Source organism: Branchiostoma lanceolatum, chromosome 9, assembly GCF_035083965.1.
Source record: "Branchiostoma lanceolatum isolate klBraLanc5 chromosome 9, klBraLanc5.hap2, whole genome shotgun sequence".
Lineage (NCBI taxonomy): Eukaryota > Metazoa > Chordata > Leptocardii > Amphioxiformes > Branchiostomatidae > Branchiostoma > Branchiostoma lanceolatum.
The window spans coordinates 10,628,825-10,646,306 of record NC_089730.1 but is presented as its reverse complement, the minus strand read 5'-3'; the positions used below and the strand labels follow the sequence as shown (position 1 = coordinate 10,646,306).

Here is a 17,482-nt window from a genome sequence, read left to right as displayed (position 1 = left end):
GTATTGACCGAATCTTAGCACACTTCAAGAAAAAACTTACCCATTTTCTATGAGGTTGTAGAGAGGTGGGCTGTCTTTTAGAGATGAGTCGGACATATAGCAGTGGTCAACCTTCAGAGCCAGCCCTTCATCTGTACAATGGATAGAGACATAAAGTATGACATCACTTGTTTGTATAGCAAAAGAGCTGCTAAAGAAAGTGGCAACAAATTTTGCAATACAGTCACTGTACATCATATTTGTCAAGTTTCATTTGTTGATTTGTAATACTACCAGTATTTTCAATACCAAACATTAAGTAAATGCACTATTTAGTTGCCAAAAGTGGCTTGCTGCCCAACGACCCAGCGGTTGTTAACCTAACATGTCTGGAAACACTTTTTCTCCCTCATATCACACCCTTGGCGACGAACCTGTAGCGACTTGAATGTCCACGAATATTCTCTCGTCAGTCTCCTTCACCATAGGGAACTCCACCTCAGGTCTCATGTACAGGGAAGTCTTGTAAATCTCCATGTGGAAGGACACAGGGTCGTCACTGACTGCTGTAGGTATGGCCTGCAGAAGCATTTAGGAACATGTTGTAAGTGACAGACTAACAGGGATGGTTGGGAGGCCGGCCAAAAACTTTTGCCAGAGTCCTCATTGGAAAGAAGTGTGTACAGAGTTAAGACTTGCTGGTTAACAATTCTGACAGGCTCTTGATTGATATTTTCATTGATTGACTTATTGATGGATTGATCATCCTGATGGAAACACCACATTTCGATTAATCCTCTTTCACCTTTCCCTAACAATGCTCGGACTACAGGTCTTTGAACCTAGATGAACCACAGAGTCAACCACATGACAAGTGCTGCAGACAGACCTCACATGCAGCAGTAGTGCAGGTGTGGCCCCCTGAGGGGCTTTTGTTCCTTAAAGTTCTGTAGATTCATGACATTGTCGGCAACAATTTCATACATTTTCAGAATCTGTTCCTCTGGTCACACAGCTTTGTTGAAAACACCTTCTGGTGTGTCTTACACAATAAAAATGGACAAAATAATGTGTACGGTTCTTGGTGGCAAATGTGCTAGATGTTGGCACATCCGCAACCAAATCCTTTTGGCACACTTTTTGATCGGATAAGCCGAAGTGACTAGGTGGACGTCACTCCACCACCAGGGAAGGTCGTGTAAAGTACATTTCCCAAGCCAAGGGCCCAACGTCGGGGCATGGTGAGCACTGAACCCGGGACCTGTTGGTTATGAGTCCAACACTCTAACCGGTGCACCATACTGACGCAACAAGGCCAACCTACCTCCAAAATGGAATTGTCCACATCCTCCTCTGCCAGGCTGACTGTTGGGTAGTCACATTCGAAGTTGGCAGTGACAGACGGGACTTCTACTTCCATGTCTTCAACGTCAGGCCCGTCAGCTGAGCCAGCCTCCCCGCTCCCCTCCTGTTGCACCTCCACCATGCCTGACAGCACCACCTGCAGTATGGGGGACAAAGTAGTAAACTTCAGATCATCACAGTACTCTATTGAATGGTTAAGCCACCTAGGGCACTTTGCACCTGGTCTATAAGACGGACACGTTGTGCTCATTTGAACTCAAAAACATCAAGAAAGCCACACACAAGGTGAAACTAGTCTGGGTGTGGGCTTTTCTAAATGGGAACTATGCGGCTACAGCGTCTTTTCTGAAGATCTGGCGTGAGTGTGTACGGTTGACTTGAGGTTGTCCACTACTATCAGCCCACAGTACAGTCAAACCTGTACAAGTGACCACCTCTACATAAGGACCACCTTCCCAATGTGCCCACTCTTTGGTGGTCCCGACAATAAATTTCCCCATTGACACAAGCAATAAGAATCCTGTCTATAGTGACCAGTGACCACCTGTCCACATAGACCAGGTATCTATGGTCTCCTGGGTGGTCTTTTTGGGCAGGTTTGCCTGTACTCCATTATGTTACAATCCCCTTCTCGAATTGCATATTGCATCAGCCTTGTTTTCACAGTATTAATGCAGTCTAGATATGCCTTGTACATGTATGTGTATCTCTCTTTAAAATCTTTATTCAGCCACGCATTATTTACACTGATGGGTCCTTTATCTCAGGGATGATCAAATTAGTGATGTATTTTGATTCAATAAGATACTTTCTTGACTAATTAGGATTTCACAGTCACATGAACCTCCCGACATGATAGTCTAAAATGCAAGTCATACTCTGGTAGTTGAATAACCTGTGTATTGTGGGTTGACAGTGTTACCATCACTCGTCAATCATGTACATGACATGTATCATCATTGGTTCGGTTTTCTGTTTGTTGACTTGTTTGGGAAAAGTAAAAGAGATCTACAAGAATGGATCTTCAACTATAACAACTTACTGTCTTAGTTACGGTTTGAAGTTATTGTGTGCTATCTAGCTTTGTATTGTCGGCTTCTTCACATTTGCCGTTCTACTAAAAGTACTATTCACATCACATGGTTTGCACGGTGATCATTTAGATTTACTGTTGTTTTTCCAAGAATGATTCTATTAGTGACAAAGGGACAACTTATACGGTCATCTTCCTCCATCACTATCGCAGTTTGACATCTGCCTGAGCTGTTTCACATCACAGAGAAAGTTACCCCTTAATGACAAGAAATGAACATTCTCCAGTTAATGTATAATAATTGCTTTGACCGGTAATTGTCTGATCAGATACAAATTGCACTTTGCTTCCTGAACATACTGTATTGCAACTATGCAGTAATAGTAAATTACACACGCACCTATGGCTTCATGTCATACATAATATATCTCAATCTTTTTTTTCTTTTTAATGTAATTTCCCATCTTGCATGGCGGAAATTGCTTTGGGCAATAAAATCAATTATGCCTGACATGTCGGTGGCAGACTAATAAATGCCACTTTCCTACGTAATTACGACACAACATGCCACAGAGTAGATAACATCACATTGATTTCATGGTTGCTGTAGCTGTGTGTATGTGGGTAAGATAGTGAATCCATAGGCCATTAGTATGATAACTGATCAAAATTATATATACAGAGTATACTCTTATAGACAGCAAAGTTGTGGAAATGGTACAGACGAGAAGGCTGAGGTGGTTTGGTCACGTCATAAGACGACCCCCACAAACACTAGTGTACAAAGCCAGTACAGCCAGGAGTTTGCTACCCCCAGACCCCGCGGAAGACCACCGAAGAGATAGAAATACCAAATTGTGAAGGACACAGGCTTAAACAGTCGGGAAGCAGAGGCTAGGGCAATGGACAGGACTGCTTGGAGGATCCTCCTGGAAAGCAAGGGGCCAGTCTCTGGCCTGAGCACGTAGGCATAGACAGCAAAGTATTGGGGAATTTATCAATACACTTGCCACACAGAGTAAGTTTTGTTTCCATGGCTTGATAGCTAGAATACTCTTACAGTACCTTCAAAAATCCTTGACAGTGTCTAATGACTAATGCCATGACTGTTTGCAGGTCCGTTTGGTTGCCATGAAATATTTTGTGATCACATTTCTAACCTAGGATTCCTTGTGCCAGAACATATCATTGGATATAACTCCAATGACTGTATGCCTTGCTGAGGCAATTAACAATATTGGTACAACCAAGCACTAAAAGGAATATTCTTGATTGTGATTGATCACATCACTATTGGCAACTAAAATACAACTTAGTAGCAAAAATACTGTATAAGCACAAATCTACAAAGGCAGACACTTAGGCAGCGATGATCCTGCAACCATGGAGATTACTACCGAATTTTAGTGGCTAAAAGTTCAAGGTTGTAGTGTTTTAATTCCCAGTGATAAATGTATATTTGTAATAAGACCCACTCCTGTCCTTACCCCTCCTTCTTTCCTTGGACCCCCATCTGACCTCCCATACTCTTACACCAAGGACAACAGAGTGGAATGAAGGAAGTCATTTAGTCAGGGAGTAGTCAGGATTGTGTAATCTTTGACATGTAAAATATGCTCAAGGGCATTTCCTACTTGGATAGTTTTCGTCCAAAGCATACCTCAGAACACATGATCTGGCCATTGTGTATGAGATCAAAGAGGTTCAATTCATACCAAGACAAATTTGCCTTCCTACAGCCAGCCAGGTCCTCTGGTAAAATATTCTGCCTATTTGGCAAGTTTCTACTATTTTCGCTACAGTGAATGAAAAACAACAACAACAGGAAGTAAAGGGAAAACACAGAAACATTAAATCATTTCTAGCTAAAACAAACCATCCTGGAGCCCCTTGTTTGTGGTAACCTTTGACTATGACCCCATGTGATAATGCTACAAGAAAATATCTATGATTAATGTCAAGTCAAACTTTCTGACCTGTGATTTCCACAGACATTCTCTACAGGAACTTTTGTCATGTTTCCAGCAACCTTCATGCCACAACAGCCCTCTCTTACACCATGACTTATAACTATTTGATAACCCAAGTCAGTTATATCTCATACATCATCACTGACTGCACCCACCCCCACTATGACCTGGCCTTGTATGTTTGGTTCCTGTCTGAAACTGTTTGGACTTGTAGTTTGATATCAATCAGTTTGGTTCCTTCTGTAATTCTCAGTTACTATATATAAAACTGCATCATAATAATGTATACTAGTGCAACAGTTTTGAAATCACTATAATTCTTGTCTTTTTATCTTGGGTTGTAATACATATCAAGTTCTGTGTTTTGTTTCTACATTGAGACATCATAGGAAATGCTTTAGTCCTTATTAGTTCCCTAAAACCCCAGAGCATGTCTTTTGACAATAAACATTTCTAAAACAGTATCTTATATTTGAAAATATACATGTGTAGCAATTAGATACTGCATACAATTTTTCAAGGAGTCCACTTTAAGATGTGATCCAAAAGGCGACCTCCTTTACATGTAGACATCAACCTTCCTTGAAGATATGTAAATTTTCTTTTAGTCCAATTATCTTTGCTTTCAAGGCGTTAAGCAACTATTTTGTCCAGTGGAGGTCTTCCTCTAAGAATAAACATTCCAAAATGGGTGACAATAACTAAGTATGAGGTATCATTTCAATGCCAGGCTGATGAATAAGAACCTACTGTGACAAGATTGTGGTGTACATTCGAGGACATCAGAGAGATTAAGAAAACTTCAGACAGTTCAGGTCTCTGCCAAGGAATCAGTAGGATAGTTTCATGTACCACAAAGTTACATACTTGTGATCAAGAACTAAGAAGGTAGCTGCAAGCAGAAAAACTGCTAGCAACTCTAGTGTACTGGGCACTGAGACAAAACTGTGTCACTGAATGCTGATTTTGCATCATCATTATCATTTTTTTCAGCTTTGAAGATGAACAAAAATTGCTAAATCAAGTTTAAAGTCTTGCCTGCACACAAGTAAATTCTGACAACCCATGTAATATTTCAAGTCAGACATCAGTGAGTGAGCTTTTGATTGGGTACAGAGCAGTTAGTCTAGTATGACAGAAGTTTATTTTCATTGTAAAACCATGTTGTTGTTTCTCCAGGAATTGTTCCTCCCTGGGTCAATGTTGTTTTTCCCACCAGTATTGCCAACTGACAGGAAGGACAACAAGCAAGGACACCTGTAGGAAATGAAGGATTGGGTCCTTCAGCCTCTTCCTGTCTGCAGCTTTCCTACCGTCATCTACACTTTGTGTTTTCATAGCTACCCACCTCTGGGAGTTCTGCACAGCAAGAACACACAAACTGCACTTTCATCACATCCTTTCAATCTGATGTAAGAGCACACAGAAACATAAGAGAGGCCTTGAAAAGATGCTGATGTTTTGAATGGAAGAGACAATAAACAAAGAAACGGAACAGCCAGGCTGTGGTATAAAATCTTAAATACTAGAACTAGAAAATCTCATATACTTGTACTTGAAAATAAGAAAAAAAACTCAACAATCGTTGTCTATGGTTCGAACGAAAGATTTCTTGTCCCTCTCCATGCCAAAAACCTAGAACTAACAAGTGTCTTCCATCTTAAAGTCTGTGCCACATTCTTGTGAGCTTAAAGGGTATAGTTGAAGTAAAGTGAGACTTTGGGGATTTGAGAAACCAGTCACCCTGGATTACCACCTTCCACAGCCTTACCCGCATCAGGATTATGAAGGGTGATTTCCTTACAGAACCTTCATATTACACAGGTCAGTCAGGATCAGTTACTGAGTCACTCTCCCCAACGTTTCATTTTCATCCGCCCATACATAATGATTATCCTAGCCTGTAGTCAACAATGCAGCGACTCACAGTTTGGAAATGTACATCTGTTGACACAAATCTTTCACTATCAATAGCACAATGCAGCAAGTAAGGCAATCTTTGGCATTTAATAAAGGTTCACCCATGACCCTGAGATTGAAATGTTAGAACCCATGGTGTTCTCTGATTTCATGTAGGTGTCATGCGTTTGTGACTTATCGCAGTAATTATCGCAGTCAAATGTCTTTTAACAAAGCAAGGACACAAAAAACAAAACATGGCCAGCATTGTATTCCAACTAACAAAATTCGACAACATGCTGAAACAAAATATAAACCAGCAAATTTGTGCTGTCTAGTCCATAGCATTGCAATTGAGGAATTTATACGTTTAAGAGACAGTGAGAGATTTTTTCTTCTGAATATCACAGTTCCTTCATTTTTGCCATGTCACTTATATTAACTGTGATATTCGACTGAAATCAATGTCGGTAAGATTTGCAAATCCCCAGTATCAAGTGGCCATTACACTGGAGGGTTAGAAATAAATCTTCGAGTTACTTGCACAAAAATACAACGGTTCTGATGTGGCAAAAGCGAAATGCCTTTATCATTCTAAAAATCATTTTCTACAGTTACTGTACCACAATGGTCTAGCTAGCTGATGCACAAAATATAATACTTTTGATCCAACAAAACCAAAAAGCTTCAGGGTGCGAAATAATTTTTTGAGCCAGGTTGCCCATGTTGCAACCAAGGGCAAATGCTAGGTTGCACATCCAAATTTCAGGTTGCTCCAGCAACATTCACCGATTTCTTCAAATCAAGCTCGTATGTAGTGTATAATACTACTAATATTTCAAAATATATATTAGATAGTATTGTGTTCCCATTGACCTAACAACATCTTGTTTAGCTGAGGACAGTGTGTTTTCGTCTTTTTCAGCTCAAATTCCACGATCTGTGAAGGGTTTTGGATGGTTTAAAACGAAAAAGTGTTGATTTCTTTATTTCAATTGAAGATTTATCAAATTTTATGAGAGTGACACTATGTTTTTGTGAGCTTCCTGGGCTCCGATTGAAATCTTTGGCTCAAAATATAAGGTTGCACACTGCGCTACCTGGGTTTGGAATTAACTTGCACCAACCAAAATCTTGTAGCACTGTGCAACGTGCAACCAGGTATTTCGCACCCTGAGCTTTGATCATTTTCTACAGTTACTGTACCACAATGGTCTAGCTAGCAGAGATGAGCCATTGTGTTGCATCAGGTTCCAGTGTTGGGTAACTTGGCCGGAGATCAACAGCAGTCAGCTAATGATGTATGTGCAGGGGACTTCCTGTCAATGTCTATGTAACCTGCCATTAACATTCAAGCAGCTAGTTCAAACACACGGGGATGGGTCAGGGGTGGCTGTGCCATCCTTCCACAGGAGTGACATGTGTACATGTAACATGATGCACAAATCAGTGTCACTGTCAGTCAGTTTTAAAGGGCAGGGTTATATTCAGGGCTCTGTTAAAGGGCCCAGCTGGCACAGTCATCAAAACACGTTCATGCACTTTCCTGGGAGCCTTTTGTCTACCACTAGTGGTTTTACATGTAAAGGAATATTACTTCATAATCATATATCTATTGTCAAAACAAAAGGTCATAAGAAAGATATGGGCTGCAGCTCCAAAGGAAGCTTCTATGAGATTCAAAATCTAATCCATTGGGCTATGCAGAAGAAAGGCAAATATGTCCCAATAATGACCCTTATAAGTTATCTGCAACTTTTTTGGAATGTCCTCAGAATCTTGACAAGAGCCTGTACTTTAAAACAGTCAATTGTTGGCCATTCATTATCTTAAGGTCATTTTTTTCATCAAAAGCCAATTACTAGGTTAACATCACAAGGACACAGTTTCTATGTCTGTGTTATGTCATCGAGTCTTGGCATTGCCAATCTCATGGGGACCATACTAGAGGAACTTTCGTTGTAAATTACATGGTAAGTCTTAACCTAAATGTAACTTAGTCCAATGTGGGCCAGTATGCACACTGTTTACCACTTCATTACATGTGTGCTTTGAGAAGAGATTTCAAACATTTATAGAGCCTGAAAAAACAGGTTTAAGTGGCTTAAGGGCCAATTCACCCCATTCCTCGGGCTAAATCAAGGATTACAGGTCTTGACACCAAGGCCCAATATTGACATCAAGTGATATGTTTATTGGCAGCTTGGTTCCAATATTGAAGAAGCTGCTGGTAGATTTGGTGTGCTTGTGGCATGACCATCTTTTGTAGTGGATTGTCCGTACACAGTTGAAGAAGGTGGCAGAGTTGGTCTGACTGTCTTAAGTATTGAATTGCAGAAGAAGTACTGAAAAAGTAGGCAGACTCGGTGTAAATGTGTTGTGACCTTACTGTGGACACTGGTTACTTACTGGGTTAAACAAGGTAGCAAACTTTGTGTACCTGTGTCTTGACCCTTTATTTGTTACTTACCCTGTTAAAGAAGGTAGCAGACCTGGTATGCATGTGTCTTACTTATCATGTTAAAGAAGGTAGCAGACTTGGTGTACATGTGTCTTACTTACTGTGTTAAAGAAGGAAGCAGACTTGATGTGCATGTGTCTTAATTACCGTGTTAAAGAAGGTAGCAGACCTGGTATACATGTGTCTTGACTGTTTATTTGTTACTTATCGTATTAAAGAAGGTGGCAGACTTGGTGTGCGTGTGTCTTACTTACCGTGTTAAAGAAGGTAGCAGACTTGGTGTGCATGTGTCTTACTTACCGTGTTAAAGAAGGTGGCAGACTTGGTGTGCACGTGTCTTACTTACCGTGTTAAAGAAGGTAGCAGACCTGGTATACATGTGTCTTGATCGTTTATTTGTTACTTACCCTGTTAAAGAAGGTAGCAGACTTGGTGTGCATGTGTCTTACTTACCGTGTTAAAGAAGGTGGCAGACTTGGTGTGCACGTGTCTTACTTACCGTGTTAAAGAAGGTAGCAGACCTGGTATACATGTGTCTTGATCGTTTATTTGTTACTTACCGTGTTAAAGAAGGTGGCAGACTTGGTGTGCATGTGTCTTGATGTAGCGCAGCCCCGCAGTGTGGTTGACAGGATGAAGTGCGTGATGTTGGCGCCAGCTGTGCAGTCAGCATCCTGTAGACTCAGCTGTACCTCTGTGATGCCGTAAGGCTGGAAGACATGTTCACAAGCAGTTATAGTCAACGTGGGTAACAATCAGACATCAATGGTATTATATGGCTCTGAGAAACTAGAACAAACGCTATGAGGAAAATAGAATTTTGATGCTATATAACCAGCTGCTGTCGCATGCCTGTGACGCTTGTATGTTAAACTGAAAGGATAGTATACTGGCAACACAATACAGTGTGGATTCATCTCCTTGAATACATTTGTGGGCATCAGTTATCATGATCATGTCATGTTCTTAAACCTAAGGTATTCCATTTCCAACAGAGCAACATTGTCATCCCAGACACTAAAAAGCTGAAAACGCTCTTACTTCTTGGGAACTGATTATAGGCAGCAAAACAACATCAGCTACCAACACTCTTCTATTTTCTGACAGACCCCTCTGATAGTGCGATATTTCCACCTCTCTGCTTTTCAATATTTTCAATATTCTCAAATGTACACTACATTACGGCCTTGATGAAATAGTACCCTTGTAACGTTTTCTTAGATCACACTGAAGTCCTCCCGATTCCAATCTTTATACATAAAATGGATAATTAGAAAACCGAAAGCCGATATTTTGATTTCTCATCTGCTCACTGTAATTGCACATGCAAGTTCCGAAGTCATACTTTTATACAATTGTAGCATCTCATTTAACAATGAAGAGAAATCTGTTTTGTTCAACAGAATGATTAATAATAAGCACCGCCCTTCTGTACCAAACAGGTTTCAAAATATCTTTTTTTGGAATATCAAAGCAAGTGCAGGCTTGTGTTTGCCTGTGTTCTGACTCAGGCCCCACCTGTGGCCCAGTAACTGAAGTCCCAGAAGGCTGATCCTTTCTACATGATTACATCTTTTGTGGATGGCCATAATCACCAGGTTGAACAGCTGCATTAATTGGCAGGGTTCAGACAGGCCACTGCCTCTGTATCTCTGTGAACAGGACTTCTTGCAGAGCCAGTTATTGTGTTCCTTTACTGACAAGGCACCTTTGGTCTATAGAAATTGTTTGATGAGCGTTCCTCTAACCAATTACACATACGTATGTATATATCACAGTAGAAAATGGGATTCAGGACAATCGTGGACTGTCCTAGGACAGATTGGAATCAGAGTCTCTCCTGCATTTAGGACAGATTTGAATTGAGATCTGTCCTAGGATAATCTGCAATTCTCCTAGGACAGTTTGGAGTTGTAATCTGTCCTGAGACAAATAGGAATTCTAGTATGACAATCTCCAATTCTACAAGGAGAAATTCAGATCAGATTGAAATGTTTTCAAAAATATGCTAACTCATTTTACAACTAAAATTTCAATCAATTTTAGACTTTATAATTTCAATCAACTCTTTTTAATCCTTTCTACTAGTGAACATTGTCAAAGTAAAACAGTCTTCAATGTGTGTGACCTAATTCTAAAACTTCTGGACAGTTTTTAGGATGCCAAATGATTAAAAAAACAGTGCAAACAAAGTTCTATCCTAGAACCCGCCAAGGCAGTTTTGATAGACCCACCTGATGCACAGTGCCTTTAAGTGTGCCAAACTTCATAACTTCTTGGAATTTTTAAGGACACAACACCTTCAAACACCCACAAAAACATTTTCATCCTTGAACGTGAACCCTTTGATGACATAGGGACAAACCCACCTTACACAATCTCAAAGTGCGACCAATGCAAAAAAGTCTGGAGAGTTATTTAGGGTCACGATAACAAGTATATAATATGAAAAACACATTTTGATCCTTGAACAATTAGAAGACATTGGCAACAGACCCACCTTGCATTATCTTAATATGTGACTGACTTTCAATTATACCCAAGACCAAACAAACAAGTGTAAACACATTTTCATCCTTGAACTCGAATCTTGAAAACTGGCGAGGGACCAGACTCCTATGATCTTCATGTGTTGTGTAACAAACTTGTTTCCCTGTATCCCTTTGTTGCTATAATGATGCCAGCTGTAACATGTCTATAATGTACATGTAAATCAACCCCAGCAAGGAGGGAAGGAAATAAATTGACATTTCTTGCTTCAAAAACTAAATTTTTTCCACCTGTATAGAGGTTCAGTCGGACCTTTCACCAAGACAGATTCTTTGTTTGCAAAATTGCAATTTTCAGATGATTTATGTAACTGTGATCTTTGACATGAATCAGCCATTTTTCATGATGACAGTCATATCGATGTCATAGATCTACCCTGTACCTGGTCAGAGCAACTGCACGCATTAAAAACTATACTATAGTAACCTTCAACGACCACAAAAATGCTACTGCTGTTTTAGGCTAAGCAGATTTGGATTTGGCAAATAAGAAAATGTCATCCCCTTCTGTCACAATAACTGACATCCACCTTTTGAAATAAATCAATTATCCAATGATACTGAACCAATGTACAACAGTATAGTTGGCATGCACACATTGCTCACTGTAGACACAAGAAATGTTATGACATTTTGTGGGCACAAGCTGTGCTATTTCAAGCCTCTAGCTAACAACAGGAACATGTTTTAAGCACTAACTGGGGAAAGACTGTTACACAAAGCTTGCACAATGTTTGCCTTACGTTTCAGCCTAGCTTAGACAACGAGCCATATTTCCAGTTCATGTTCAACATCAAGTTCCTTTACCTGTCAAACAGCTCTTGCAGTGTGTTTATTTCCATGGAACCCAAAATATGCCCCCTAATCACTCTCCTGTTTGTTATAGCATGATAAATCATGTATGTTGTACAGCTGCCAAATTATCTCAGACACAAAATATGACAAGTCCTCCGTGCAACAAAGTGCTTTCTGAAAGGTCTCCTTCAAAAAGGGAAGCCATATGACAAACACTTTCTTGGTATTATGCAGCCCTGATGTAAGCTGGCAAAGTGCCTACTTGGAGGCCTTCACCTAAAATGTTTCCATACCATAATATACATCTCTCATATCGTAGTTAAACTGAAGTCTATGCCTACTGCACTTGTCTAATACATCTACATAAAAAAGGAAACAGGAATCACCACAAGTTTGTATTGAATGTCAGCTTTCTACACCAGTTTTGACCAAAATGTGAAAGCAAAGGTTTCAGTCATAAGACACTATGCCTGGATCTCAGGCTAGAGGCACCAGTTAGCTACCCAAACAGGCAGAGGACGAGTCACCCAGAAAACAGCTGCTTGTGTTGGCTTTACAGTTTAGATAGGAAGGGGGAGTTCCAACCCAAACAGTTACAGGAATTTTGCAGGAAAGACTTGAGGAAAGCACATATCAATCTGCAAGGACAGTTACATTCTTGTCACATCATATCAAGATTTGCACAACTTCCTAAAACAATGTGCATAATGTCATACAGGCTTTATTCTAATCTTGACATCACCTTTTGAGGATTATTACTCAGTTCTCAACTCAGCCTAATCACTAATAGGGATGAACTAGGAGGAACGAATGGGCCTTGCAAATGGGAGCAAATATAGATCATTATCGAATGGCATTACTCCTTATGAACCGTTCTCTCTCTCTTTACGAGGTCTTTCACATCAGCAGCTTACACAATCATCACTGCAAAACATCTTGGAAAACATGACAAAAATAGAGCTGCTTTGCAGACACACAACTACATCTCATGTGGTGTCAAGCAGCAGTTCTTGCTACATGTACATTGTGTTGATGGTCTATTGCGGCAAGGTTCCATCCTGGCAATGACGTACTGTTGACAGGCGGGCTCAGCACTTAGCTATAAACTCAGCATGTGGCAGCTAAGCGTGTGACAACCTCATGACCAGGCTAGGGTTCAGACAGAGTGGGTGGGTGTCAGGATGAAGATGTTTTCCCCATTTGTTCTGTGTGAGGTACGTGTTTGACGGTGTCTGGAATAAAGCTATTTTTGTACTTCGCAGGGTTTGAAAGACTTTTGATCTGTTTTCTGCAACATTGGAAGTTGTCAAAAGTTTTACTTGCACTTATTTCATCTGATACCCACTATATAGATACAGACACACAAGCTATTGTCCATGTCTAAAACAGTCAAGGCTGTCTCCAGGACCCGTCCCTCCATCATGGGATGAAAATTTCATCCCCTCCGTAAAATAAAATGTAACTTCATGACATGAAATTGATGAAAATGTATATCAAAAAGCTTAAAATGACAAATTTACGAAGGAAATCTAACAACATGCACAGCCAAAAAATAAGTCGGATGGAAAAAACTTGAAAGCTGGAGACAGCCCTAAACACAGTACATGCACATATACAGCATGAAAAGGGCTACTGTAAATGCAGAAATATTCGCAGGGATTTAATTTCGCAGTAGTTTTGAGTTCGTGTTTGAAACAGTAGTAGCGCTACAGTCATACAACGGAATGGCTTTTTGCGGTGGTTTCAAGTTCTCGGTAAATAGTTCATCACGAAAACGGTGAACATAAAACCACCGCGAACATTTCTACATTTACAGTATCACTGCGAACGAAATCGTGACATACCTGCAGCACAGCCTTGGCCAGTGCCACCTCCATGGCTCTCTCCCGACAGCGGACAGACATGGCGGAGTGTAATGCTGACTCCAGCTCCTCCTGGGACATGGGGAGGGGCGGCCGGCTCACAGGCACTGACCCGTCCAGCGTCCGGCCCTCCAACAGCCCCTGGTCAACCATCCGACTGGCTTCTAAAATAAGTAAAATACATAATATAATAATGATACACTGTATATGAAAACAGAGTCGTGTTATCTTTTGGTCTTGGAAAAAATTCTTTGCCATTTTAGAAATGTATCAAAAGAGATTTAACATGAATACAATTTAAAAACAGCCCTTTCCATTTAACTTCATTCTACTGTAGACTCTAGTTGTAAATTGTTGTTATACCTAAAAAGTTTGTACACTACTCCTGAGAATGAACTGTTGGCAGAGTTTGTTTTGGTTTCAGCACAACCTGGGTAGAAGAAGGTTTAAATTGTTTACAGTATCAGGGATAAATCAGTATGGGCAATGTTGGAGAGTAAGAAAAACTTTACACCAATTTCTTTGCAAACAGTCGTAAACGTCTCAATGTGGTTTGTGAAAGTTTGTATTGAATTTTGTATATTGTTCAGTTACGAGGGCTAACCCTTTGTAATAGCCTTTGGCTAGTTGGGTAGCCCTGGCTGTACCTTTTTTACTGTGCTTTTTTTTTACAGCCAAATAAATCAATCAAATCAAATCAATGTTTTCTCCTATCATACTTCTTTTTCTTTCAAACACTGTGGAGCATACATTAATAATCTGTGGTGCTATCAGGGCTTTTTTTCCTTTCTTAAAGTTAAATCCTTTAACAACTTCAAGCACTAACCTGGGCTCCCCAGCTGTAACTGTAGTCTGTTGGTGAGCTGTACTTCAGTGTATGACTGAATGCGGTGATACCCCTTGTCCTGTTCCACCCATCTGATCAGGTCCTCCCCATTGGCTGATATCTTCGCCGTCTGCGACGTTACCGGTACCATCCCTGCCCCTGACACGTCTACCGGAGAGTTTGCCTGGAAGTAAATGGAATCCATCATGTTCTGTCAATCATACAACACAACAGAAGTACGACAAAGTAGGTGCAAGTTGAAGTGAACTGTTTATGACAGCTCTACTATAGATGCGAGCATGCTGCAGTTGTATAATCATGGGATCAAAAGTGATATGTAATGCTCCTAAATTAAATCTTCTGCTTCATAGAGATCGTATAATAGATGATTAGAGCCAATCAATATTCATTTACTCTGCACATTACTCCCTCTAGGAATCTGATATCTCCGTTACCTCCATTAATATCACTGCTATATAGATACAGATGCTTTCAGCTGAAGCTTGCAGATTATACATCTGGCTCTATTTATTTTTAAGGATCATTTTCAAAAGAAGACTAAAAAAAGAGTCTTTAACAAAATCCTTTTAACGTTAAGAACTTTTAGAGCTGAAATATTGTATTTTATTCATTTATCTATTGGTTTGGCTGTTTAGCATGCACAGCAAGGGCTGCCCAACTCGCCTGAAATATTGTACATTTAAGTATCTATTTCTTCAAACTTGCAAGCATAGCATGAGACTAATGCTCAACGACACTAGAATCAACTGTAGAAATATAATAGACATTAGACATAGCTACATATGTGCAAGATAAAACACTAACCAGAACATGCAGAGATCCCTTGATGTTCTGGGACATTATTCTCCACTTCACCCCTTTTGTGTGCGACTTCAGCACCAGCACGATGTTCTGTTCCATCTTCTTCTTGTCCCGTGGTTGGATGTCGACCACGATGCTGCTCAGGATCTTGGCAAACGGGTTCTTGTTTGCAGAGTGGACCTGCGGGTAACATTTGTGAGAGGACATTATCACTGTACATTAAACTAACCACGGTTAGTGGAGGGAAAACCTGGAACTAATTCGGATGACAATCAAGCTAATGCGTAGACACTGTATAAAAAAAATGCTGCCTCCAACACTTCACTCAAACTCAAATCAGGCTTCAAAAAACAGTATAACAGTTTAGGTGTGGGAATTGAAAAGCTGACACCTGGTATTTTATGCGATTTATCAATTATTTTTTTTTAATCAATGGTGTCTGAATTATGTTGATGCATAGTACTGATTGTAGTGTTCTGCCTTTTGATCTACTTCAGAGTGAAGAAAAACATTTATCACTGTTACATAATAGCTGCTTTAGCTGGTTAATTCATTTTCCTTCCCTTCAGCTGTTCTATTTTCACAGAGGACCACAGAACCATGTGTGTGCTTACAGAAAGAACAGTGACCCTGTCACAGCCACCGTAAAATGAGCAAAAACAAATGGATTTCAGATAACCTCGGAGTAACCTTTTCGAAAGGCAACCTAATACAATAACAATTTCTTCCAATAATACGTTTATCTGATCCACAGTATTGGACACACTCTTGAAATACATTTGGCGACTGGATATAAGTCTTACGATCTGTGTTTTTCCTTGTATAACACTATAAACAGTAACCCAAGCTCCGTCTCAGCCCTAATCCCTACAAAAGTGTACACTTGCAGTTACAGCCTGTGGCAATCAGCCAGGAACACCTGCCAAACTCCTAACAGTTACACCCTCAAGACTGTACCATTAGAAAATAGGGGCAGGGGCAACCAGTATAGTTTTCTATCAAATTCTACTCTTATATCTGTGCATCCTTCTGAGTCCTAAAGTAGTTGGTTACAATTTGGTGTGCATGAACATCCCTTCAATGTCATATTTGCTGCTTCCCCTTTCTATGATAATGTGGACTAATAAGAAAGTAAAAAAATCTGCCCCCCCAACATTTTAAGACCCTAACAACTAACACATTGAACAGTTTCCAACCTTCCAAACATATGTATGTCATCATTTCTTTGTTAGTGGGTACAGGGTTTATCGTCCTACTAAGTACCACAATACCCACCTCAATGACATGCACTTCTTGCTTCTGATTAGATGTTGCCATGGCGAAACAACCGTGCGCAGGCTGCGGCTGGAGATATGCGGAGTAGGAATTTGGGCTGAGGAAATTTCTGGTGATGTTGCAGCGAGGAGGGGATAACATGTCTGCGTTGGAAGAAAGGAAGGAAAAGTTTATTATTTAATAGCATTTCAGAAAACATACCTGAAAGGCATAGCATATGCCTTCATATGTATTTTAATTAGCTTTGTGAAAGTTTTATTGAATTTTGAACATTGTTCCCAGGGCTAACCTTTTGTAATAGCCTTCGGCTAGGTGGGTAGCCCAGACTATACATTTTACAGCCAAATAAAAAATCAAAGGCATAGCAATAAAATGCAATATAATGCAATTGATATCAAAATCAAAATGTCCAATGTCAAAAACATTTAGGACCATATTAAGTCTGACGTGAAAAGAATAACTTATCTACATATGTACATGTATAAGGCAGCCCTTGTTGACCCATTTTTTGGAAGAACTCCAACATTGACTCTCCCCAATTCATGTTTTTTTGTTTGGGGACTGTGTCAACAAACACGGGGACTGATACATTAGTACACACCCAGGGCTGCATTGTATAAAGTCCAAGGTGACTACAGCAAGGGAC

At 40.1% G+C, this 17,482-nt stretch overlaps 1 protein-coding gene across 1 annotated transcript in view; it reads right to left on the bottom strand.

Moving 5' to 3' along the window:
- LOC136441215 (transforming growth factor beta receptor type 3-like) overlaps positions 1-17,482 on the bottom strand; it is a 32,620-nt gene that overhangs the window by 5,031 nt on the left and 10,107 nt on the right. Inside the window, exons 4-11 of the mRNA XM_066437355.1 lie at positions 16,837-16,979; positions 15,565-15,741; positions 14,740-14,923; positions 13,896-14,077; positions 9,268-9,417; positions 1,304-1,480; positions 414-558; positions 41-131 (exon numbers count right to left, since the gene is read on the bottom strand). Of these exons, the coding sequence (XP_066293452.1) occupies positions 41-131; positions 414-558; positions 1,304-1,480; positions 9,268-9,417; positions 13,896-14,077; positions 14,740-14,923; positions 15,565-15,741; positions 16,837-16,979 (1,249 nt within the window). The remainder of the gene's footprint in view (positions 1-40; positions 132-413; positions 559-1,303; positions 1,481-9,267; positions 9,418-13,895; positions 14,078-14,739; positions 14,924-15,564; positions 15,742-16,836; positions 16,980-17,482) is intronic.